The sequence below is a fragment of the Gracilinanus agilis genome, chromosome 2, assembly GCF_016433145.1.
Source record: "Gracilinanus agilis isolate LMUSP501 chromosome 2, AgileGrace, whole genome shotgun sequence".
Taxonomy (NCBI): domain Eukaryota; kingdom Metazoa; phylum Chordata; class Mammalia; order Didelphimorphia; family Didelphidae; genus Gracilinanus; species Gracilinanus agilis.
In genome coordinates, this window is record NC_058131.1 from 363,993,124 (window position 1) to 364,002,684 (window position 9,561).

The window sequence follows — 9,561 nt, forward strand, 5'->3', positions numbered from 1 at the left end:
TCTCACAAAATTACATTTTAAAAATGTGGCGTTTATGGCTCTCATGGCCAAAAAGGTTGCTGACCCCTGCACTATACTCTTAAATACTTTTACTAAACCTACAGGAACTTAAAAAAAAAAAGAATGAATAAAGTAGATTAAGGAACTAGAAAATGAGGTAAATGCAGGTACTGAGGACTGGTCCTGGCTCTTGCTACTAGAAGAAGGGAAAAATTTGACAGGAGAGAAGTTCAGGAGCAAGATGTGAAAATACTATTTCCTTTCTGCTTGGCTGTTCCATGTTTTGAAAAAGATTTATGAATGGAACAGTGTAATAAATTGAATGTAACAAGTAGAAGCGACTTAAAAATGAAATAAATTTAACTAGCAATTTGAAAAAATTCCCCTTTTTTACCCAGGAAATCATAAGCCAAAATTGTAAAAGGTTTTAGTGATCCCCTGTATCAAGAATAAACCAAGAGGCAAAACGGAAACAGTAGAAATAGGAATCTACCCATGCAAGTACATGTTGACAATGATTTACCCCAAAGAATACACGTAAAACTTATGTCTTAATTTTAATTTTTAATTACAACTGTACAACAGACCATTTTATTCTTGCATCTTCTCAATAGTTTCTTCTTTATATTTGCCCTTCTCCTTTCCAACTTGTCGAGATTTGGCTTTTCGCTCAAGAATCTTTTTACGATCTTTGTCCAGTTTTAGCCTGGTGATAACTACCTGTTAAAAAAAATTCAGAAAACAAATATTTCTTCAATTTAAAATATAATTCATACCAACAATGAAATATTCAAAGACTTATGGTTCTAACAGCTTCCAGAACCCAGCAATTCACTAATATGGCTTCTCCCACAGGGACTGTAGATACTGTCACTCTTATCTTTAAAAAGCAAACAAAACAAAACACAATCTTGAGATTAGAGGTTACTGTTAATATCGAGAGACTATTGACTGTGATGGCTATAAAGACTATGTACCCTTTAACCCAGCAATATCGCTACAGGGTCTATATCTCAGAGATCAGATACAGAGAAAAAAGACTGACTTGTATTTATTTTTAGTAGCTCTCTTTGTAGTGGCAAAAAATTGGAAACTGAGGGAGTCTCTAGCAATTGGGGAATGGCTGAACAAGTTGTGGTATGTGGTTGTAATGAACACTATTACACCATAGGAAATGACCAACTAAATGAGTACAGAAAAACCTGGAAAGACCTAAATGAACTGATACAAAGTTAGCAGAACCAGAAGAACCACATAAACAATAATAGAACTATTATCTGATGATCAATTATGAAGGACTAAACTATTATCAGCAAAACAAGATCCCAAGAGAACTCCAAGGACTCAGGATAAGAAATACTATCCACAGCCAAAGAACTATTAGAATCTGATTGCAGATTAAAGCATTCCATCTTTTATTTCCTTCTTGAATTTTTTTGTGATATGTCTTCTATCATAGCACAGGGAATATGGAAATTTGTATTACATGAAAACACTGATATAACATATATCAGACCATTTACTGCCTCAGGACAGAAAGATAGAATCCAAATTGTGAAATGTCAGAAAACAACTGTCAAAAATTGTTTCTACATATAATCGAAAAAAAAGTTAAAAACGGTTTTAATACTTATCTTCTAAAAACACATTATGATGGAAATTCTTGGGACAGCTAGGAAGCACAATGGATAAAGCTCTAGGTCTGGAGTTAAAGAGGACTTGGATTCAAATCAGACATTTCCTACTCATGTGACCCTGGGCAAGTCACTTAGCCCTGTTTGCCTAGCCTTTGCTCTTCTCTAAGACAGAAGATGTAAGGGTCCCCTCCCTCCCCACCCCCCATCGTTTTTTCAATTACACATAGACATTTTTTAACAATTGTTATCTGACATGTTTTGATTCGGATTCTCTTCCTCCTTCCTAGAGTCAATAGTTTGATAAAGGACAATTTTTTTGATGAGAGACTTTAACTAATATCCTGAGAGCTGAAGAGTAGAACTGTGATTCCAGAAGTAAACTAGTAACAGTAAAATGCATTAGCAGTAATTGGCTCATACCCTATAATTACTTTCATTTTTGTTTTATTGTTGTCACACCATGAATAAATTGTATAGTCAGAGACATCAATGTTTAATCCTAGGAAATTATAGGGTTTGATAGAGATGAAAAGTTTATGGGGGAAAAAAGCTTTTCTAGCTTTTACTTTAATAAATGGGTATGATCTCAAAGCTTGGTTAACTAGTGTGACACAATTTTAATCATTAATAAGGAATTAGCAGCATATATCCCCTGACTGCCTTAGACTTGAGATAAAAATGAGCCAGAAGGAGGGAGAGGGTAATCATTCCATGTAGCCTATGCACTGAGGGTTGTTAACTCCAAAATCTTGTTTCTAGCTATCAACAAATACATGAAAAAGTGTTCTAAATCTCTTATAGAGAAATGCAAATCAAAACAACTCTGAGGTACTACCTCACACCTAGCAGATTAGCTAACATGACAGCAAAGGAAAGTGAAGAATGTTGGAAGGGATGTAGCAAAATTGGGACATTAATGCATTGCTGGTGGAGTTGTGAATTGATCCATCCATTCTGGATGGCAATTTGGAACTATGCCCAAAGGGCTTTAAAAGACTATTTGCCTTTTGATCCAGCCATAGAGCTGTTTGGTTTATACCCCAAAGAGATAATAAGGAAAAAGACTTGTACAAAAATATTTGTGGTGGCAAAAAATTGGAAAATGAGAGAATGTCCTCTGGGTGGGGAATTGCTGAACAAATTGTAGTATCTGTTGGTGATGGAATATTATTGTGCTCAAAGGAATAATGAACTGGAGGAATTCCATGTGAACTTGAGCAACCTCCAGGAATTGATGCAGAGTGAAAGGAGCAGATCCAGGAGAACATTGTACACAGAGACTGATACACTGTGGTACAATCAAACATAACGGACTTCTCTACTAGCAGCAATCCAAGAATCCAGAGTAAGGCTGAGGGACTTATGAGAAAGAAAACTAGCCACATTCAGGGGAAGAACTGTAGTAGAAACACAGAAGAAAAACAACTGCTTGAACACATAGGCTGATGGGGATATTATTGGGGATGTAGACACTAAATGATAACTCTAGTCCAACTATCAATAATATGGAATTAGGTCTTAATCGATGATACGTGTAAAACCCAGTGGAATTGTGTGTCGGCTAAGGAGGGTTAGGGGGAGAGGGAAAGAACATTAAACATGTAACTATGGCAAAATATTCAAAATAAAAATTAAAAAAAAATCTTGTTTCTAGTAGGAGTTGGGGATGAGGAGGGAGCAACAGTGTGATGTAGAGGCTAGTGTCTATGAAGACAAGGCATTTCAATTCTTTACTCTCCAAAAAGCTCTCTAAAACCATAAGTTACTAAGGTGCTGATGTACATTGGTAGGAAGAATTTGTCACACAGATGAGATCACCAAGCTGGACAAAAATAAGAGGCACTGAACAATAATTTGCCTCAAAAATAGTATTTCAAAAATCTTAAATTAAGGTCTAGTGACTAACTTTACTAATGTTCCCAAAATATAACTTCCTTTGTATTCCATGCCTTAGGGTATGAAGTAAGGACAGTATGGCAAGCTAATAGCTAAGTCCCACTGCAATAAATTACAAAAGAGAAAACATCTATTCCACCATGCCAAATGAAAATGAAAAAATACATTCTGTTGCTTGATTGTCCCTTTCCTGTTTACTTCTCCACTCCCACACTGTCTCTCAGTTTTCAGAGAAAAGTCTTAAAAGCTGTATAGCAGGCTCGGGTTCTGATGGTATCTATGTTAAAACCCAAAACCCAAAACAATTCTTGTAATGAGGAAAGTAGAATCATAAGGTACTGGCTAAGAGATAGAAGGGAGGATCAGTGGAATAGACTTGGGGTATGTGACATCAGCAAAACAGTGTATGATAAACCCAAGGAGCCCAACTTTTGGGGAAAAAAATCCCCTATTTGACAAAAACTGCCGGGAAAATTGGAAAACAATATGGGATTAGGTATAGATCAACATCTCACACCCTACACCAAGATAAATTCAGAATGGGTGAAGAACTTGAAGATAAAGAAGGAAACTGTAAGTAAATTAAGTGAATACAGTATAGTATACTTGTCAGATCTCTGAAAAAGGAAAGATTTTAAAACCAAGCAAGAGTTAGAAAAAATTACAAAATGTAAAATAAATAATTTTGATTATATTAAATTAAAAAGTTTTTGTACAAACAAAAACAATGCAACCAAAATCAGAAGGGAAACAACAAATTGGGAAAAAATCTTTATAACAAAAAATTCTGACAGAGGTCTAATTACTCAAATATACAAGGAACTAAATCAATTGCATAAAAAAAAAATCAAGCCATTCCCCAATTGGTAAATGGGCAAGGGACATGAATAGGCAATTTTCAGATAAAGAAATCAAAAGTATCAATAAGCACATGAGAAAGTGTTCCAAATCTCTAATAATCAGAGAAATGCAAATCAAAACAACTCTGAGGTACCACCTCACACCTAGCAGATTGGCTAAAATGATAGCAGGGGAGAGTAATGAATGTTGGAGGGGATGTGGCAAAACTGGGAAATTAATGCATTGCTGGTGGAGTTGTGAACTGATCCAATCATTCTGGATGGCAATTTGAATTATGCCCAAAGAGCGATAAAAGAATGCCTGCCCCTGGATCCAGCCATACCATTGCTGGGTTTGTATCCCCAAGAGATTATAGATAAACAGACTTGTACAAAAACATTTATAGTTGCGTTCTTTGTGGTAGCAAAAAACTGGAAAGCGAGGGTATGCCCTTCAATTGGGGAATGGCTGAACAAATTGTGGTATATGTTGATGATGGAATACTATTGTGCTCAAAAAGAATAATAAACTGGAGGAATTCCATGTGAACTGGAAAGACCTTCAGGAACTGATGAAGAGTGAAAGGAGCAGAGCCAGAAGAACATTGTACACAGAGACTGATATACTGTGGTAAAATTGAATGTAATGGACTCTGTTCTAGCAGCAATGCAATGACCCAAGACAATTCTGAGGGATTTATGGAGAAGAACGCTACCCACATTCAGAAGAACTACAGGAGAGGAAACACAGAAGAAAAACAACTGCTTGAACACTTGGGTTGAAGAGGACATGATTGGGGATGTAGACCTGAAAGGACCACACCAATGTAACTATCAATAATATGTAAATAAGTCTTGACTGACCACACATGTTAAAACCAGTGGAAATGCAAGTTAGCAATTGGGGGGGGGGGGGGGGGGAAGAGTTTGAGGGGGTGAAGGGTAAAGTAAAATCATGAATTATGTAACCACGGAAAATTTTTCTAAAAATAAAAAATTAATTAAAGAAAAAAAAAAAAAGAAGACACCTGAGATATATCATATCATCTAATCCAAGGTTTAGGGAGAACTTGCTCAAGGTCACACAAGGATTTTGTGGCAAAACAAATACTAAACTTTTGTGTAGATTTTATTCTCTTGATTCTAGTCAGTCATAAGTACTCTTTGAAACTTCCAATATGCTACTAATTTCTCTAACTCAGCCCAGGGTTCTTTAAATGACAACAGACTCTTTTCCCTCATGAATTCTCAGAGCAGACACCCCTTTAGCCCACAGTGAGTGCAAGGTATTCTAAGAATAGGATCTTCCAAGGATACTGTAGGTCTAGAAATTGAATACTTTAACCCTAGCCTCAAACCCAGTGAGAGTTGTCACCTCTATATCCTACCAGAGCTTCAACTCAAGACATTCAAAACAGAACTCATCATCTTGGTCCTCCCACAACCACTAACTGGCTCCTATACAATAGCTCTCATTTCTCCCCTATTTTCTCTTCCTACTACCATTACCACAATTTAGTACTTCCTTACCTCAACTATGACAATCTAATCCTAGGAAGATGGTAACTATAACCCACCTGACAGGCAATGTTATGTTATTACTTCTGTGTAGAGCATTTTATACCGTATGAAGTACTTACACACACATTAGCACACATAATACTTATAATAACACTGTGAGGTAGAGATTGCTATCCCTAATCTTGTAGATAAGGCAGCTATATATTAAATGACCTGGTCCAGATCACAGAGGTGGGACTAGTATTCAGGCTGACTCAAAGTAAAAATACTATGACTGCGCTGATTCTCAAAGGGCATTGTGTTTTGGGTTTGGGTCAGTGTGCTATAAATAGAACTTATATTTTCAATCTCAAGGTACCAATTTTAAGGATCATGCCAAAAAGTTTTTGGGCCAAAAAATAAACCGTTCTATGAGCAAAAAGTCTGAGAATGACTCTTTTACAGATACCAAATCTTTAACAATAATAATCATCATGCCACAATTATTGTTACCAGCTATCTAAATCATACCTTGCTAGGGTGAATGCCCACATGGACAGTTGTGCCATTGGCTTTTTCACGCTGAACACGCTCAATGTAGATGACATATTTCTTTCTGTAAACCTGGACTACCTTGCCAATTTGCTGACCTTTGTAGTGTCCACGAACCACCTGTAAAGTAAAAAAATAAAAAAAAAAAATCAACATATCCTATCAACTTCTAATGTATTTAAATCATGACAAGACTATTTAATTTTAATAAAACTTAAATTTGGAATCTAAACAAAATGGGAAATTTTCATTCCTTATTAAGTAAAAACAGGGAATACAATAGGAAAAAAATGTATATTCCTAGCCATCAATCTTGGGCAATAAAATTTGCAAATATTTGGTTTTAATTTGGTCTCTCATTCAGTTTTTACAAAACTAGCTCTATTTGATTTATCCAGAATCTATTCAGTAGACTTTTTTTAAGCAAATGGAAAAAAATTCCTTGGGCTGAATTTCTATCTCAACATTATTCAAATGAGCAGTAAGAAGTCACTTGAAGGATGATGCCTTATTTTTTCTTTATATCTACCTATAGCACCTAGCTCTGTGCTCTGTTCACTACTAAGGAACAGAAAAAAATACAGCATGGAATGTAATTGCAAGACAAAAAAGAAAAAGCTACTTGTTTTGCTTTGACTAAATTACTGCTAAGTAAAAAAGCTGTTGCCAAACTACAACGATAACTCATTTACTGCCACAAGTCTCCAGTCTATTCTCCATCCAACTGTTGGATCTTTCTAAAGTACAGATGTCATGTCGCCCCTCTGGTGTCTATCACTGCCAAGATCAAAAAGAAATCCTATTTGGCATTCAACGCCCTTAGTGACTTTCCCCTTCTCCTCAACCTTTCCAGGCTTCTCAAACTTATACCATCTTCTCTCCAACCATTTTCCATCCATTCAACTGAGTGACACTGGCTTCTCTGCTATTCCTCTAACTCTCTAGGTCAGTAACTTTTCCCATGCATGAAATGTTCCCCTCTCCTGACTTCCTTCAAATACCACCTAAAATTCTACTTTCCTTTAGAAGGTCTTTTCTCTGTTGATTACTTCCAAATTTATCTCACATACAGGGAATACACCTGACTTCAAGTGTCCTCTTGTAGAGAGTCAAATTATACTTTCTACAGGAAGCCTTTCCTCTATTGATTATTCCCAAATTATCCTACATATGTCTTTTTGTATACACTTGTTTTCATGTTGTTTCCATTGGACTGTAAGCTTTTTGAGAGGACTAACTTTTGCCTTTGTGTCCTCAGTGCTTAGAACACTGCCTGATACATAATAGGTACTTAATATTTATTGAATGACTCACAGTCATGTGGAGGTGACTATGGATTCTCAATGCTATGGCAGCAGAATGCAAACTCCAGTTTGTTCTACCAAGTTGAAAAGATCTCTAGTGATGGATTCTGCTTGTCATTTCAAGGGCCATTCCAGCTAATTTGAAGAGGCTAATCAACAAAACCTGGCCAGTGGGTGATAAAATTTTCTGGCCATAGTAAATTTGTGGCAATGAGGAAGGTTTATCATTGGTATCTTTTTAGAGATAAGCTAAAAACAAACCAAATAAAAGTCCTTTTGAAGTGTTAAAGATGAGAAGGCTGTTTATATAGCCTGTTCAATTTATGGAGCATTTCTCAGGCTGAAAAGAAAGCAGTTATTCCTCCTTCAGAAACAAATATAGACTACGATATGTCTGGCAGAAAAACTTTCCAAAGATGTTTAATAATAAAAAGGCCACTATTAAACTACTGATGTTCTTCAACAGCTAAATTTGTAAAGAACTTACATGAGAACAAAGTACCAGGTAAATATTTTTCTACTTGGAAAAATGGCAGGCCACCACTGGCCCTCACAGCCCATCTTAAACACCTAAACTAGTTTTAAAAAGTCTCTGCAACAAAACTAGTATCCATCATTACCACTGAACTGAAAACAACTAAGCCACTTAACTATAACTTCTCCCTGTGGAATTTATACAAATCTGACTCCAACTGTCTTGCAGGGAGCTTTAAAATTATAATATCGTTCTACATTATATTAATGTTCTAGTGTTTACTGCATAGCGTGCAATAGATAATAAGCATTAATTATAAAAAGTTGCAATTGTTTATTAATGTTATATGATAATTAACTATAACAGAAATTCTCATTTCCATACTGACACCAGGGTAGTTTGGGTAGGGTGGGGTGGGGGTGGGCTGTCTTCCAGCCTCCACAGGAAGTAGGCTGGGCTTACTTTCTATCCATAGACTAAACTGAGTTTCCCTATCCCTCCCCCACACTCACCTGGACCTCGTCGTCCTTTCGGATGGGCATAGAGCGAACGTTGTATTTCTGCCTCAGCTCTTTCGAGAGCGGAGAGGACATGATCTTGCGGCGAATGTGCGAGGGCGCATTGAAGTGTCTCTTGCGGTTCTTGCTTCGGTCCGAGGTCACGAAAGGATTGAACTTCATTTTGGCTAAACAAGGCGGGGAGGGGGAAAGCGGGGAAGCAAAGACACGCGTCAGCGTGTTTTTGAGTTTTTCCCAACCACTCCGGAGGACAGGTATTACTTAAGTGCAAAAGAGGAAACTGAGGCTCGGACAACAGCACAGCGCACGGCGAGGCCGCTTTGACCTCCGGCCTGTCCTCACCGCATCCGGTGCCAGCGGCAGGGGGAATCCCCTCTCTCTATGGGCGAGCAGCGGCCAGGCGGCCAATTACCGAACAGGAGACTAAAAGGGGAAAGTGTGTGAAACAGGTACTCACCTAGTAGGGCCACCCGAGGAGAGACACGTGTGTCGCGCGACACCGGAAGCGCAACCTCTTCAACTTCCGGCGGCGCTAGGAAAGAAGGTCTGAGGCACCGACATCCGGCGGTCCCGGCGTAGGTTTCGCCACCGCGTGGTTCTCTTTAGCTATTGCAGCTTTGGAGGCTGACCAAGTTTGTGAAAGACTGCGCGCTCCCGCGCGCGCGCGTGTCTCTGTTCTCTCTCCCTCTCCCTCTCCCCCCCCTCTCTCTCTCTCCCCCTCTCTCCCTCTCTCCCTCTCTCCCTCTTTCTCTCTCTCCCTCTCTTTCTCTCTCCCTCCCTCTCTCTCTCTCTCTCTCTCTCTCTCTCTCTCTCTCTCTCTCTCTCTCTCTCTCCACCCCC

The 9,561-nt window shown here is 38.1% G+C and overlaps 1 protein-coding gene across 1 annotated transcript; it reads right to left on the reverse strand.

Moving 5' to 3' along the window:
* Positions 1-551: 551 nt before the first annotated feature.
* RPL26L1 (ribosomal protein L26 like 1) lies at positions 552-9,407 on the reverse strand. Its single transcript, XM_044661680.1, has 4 exons — positions 9,179-9,407; positions 8,716-8,888; positions 6,404-6,544; positions 552-720 (listed from the first exon to the last, which is right to left on the reverse strand). Exons 2-4 carry the CDS (start codon positions 8,881-8,883, stop codon positions 592-594), a joined length of 438 nt encoding a protein of 145 aa, XP_044517615.1. The 5' UTR covers positions 8,884-8,888; positions 9,179-9,407; the 3' UTR covers positions 552-591.
* Between the last annotated feature and the right edge of the window lie 154 nt (positions 9,408-9,561).

Bases quoted from the DNA above. Each gene is read 5' to 3' on its own strand.
- RPL26L1 (XM_044661680.1), bottom strand. From the start codon at position 8,883: ATGAAGTTCAATCCTTTCGTGACCTCGGACCGAAGCAAGAACCGCAAG. The intron at 6,545-8,715 runs GTGAGTGTGGGG...TTTACTTTACAG, and splicing joins GAAAGGACGACGAGGTCCAG to GTGGTTCGTGGACACTACAA. The intron at 721-6,403 runs GTATGATTTAGA...TTTTTTTAACAG, and splicing joins TGGGCATTCACCCTAGCAAG to GTAGTTATCACCAGGCTAAA.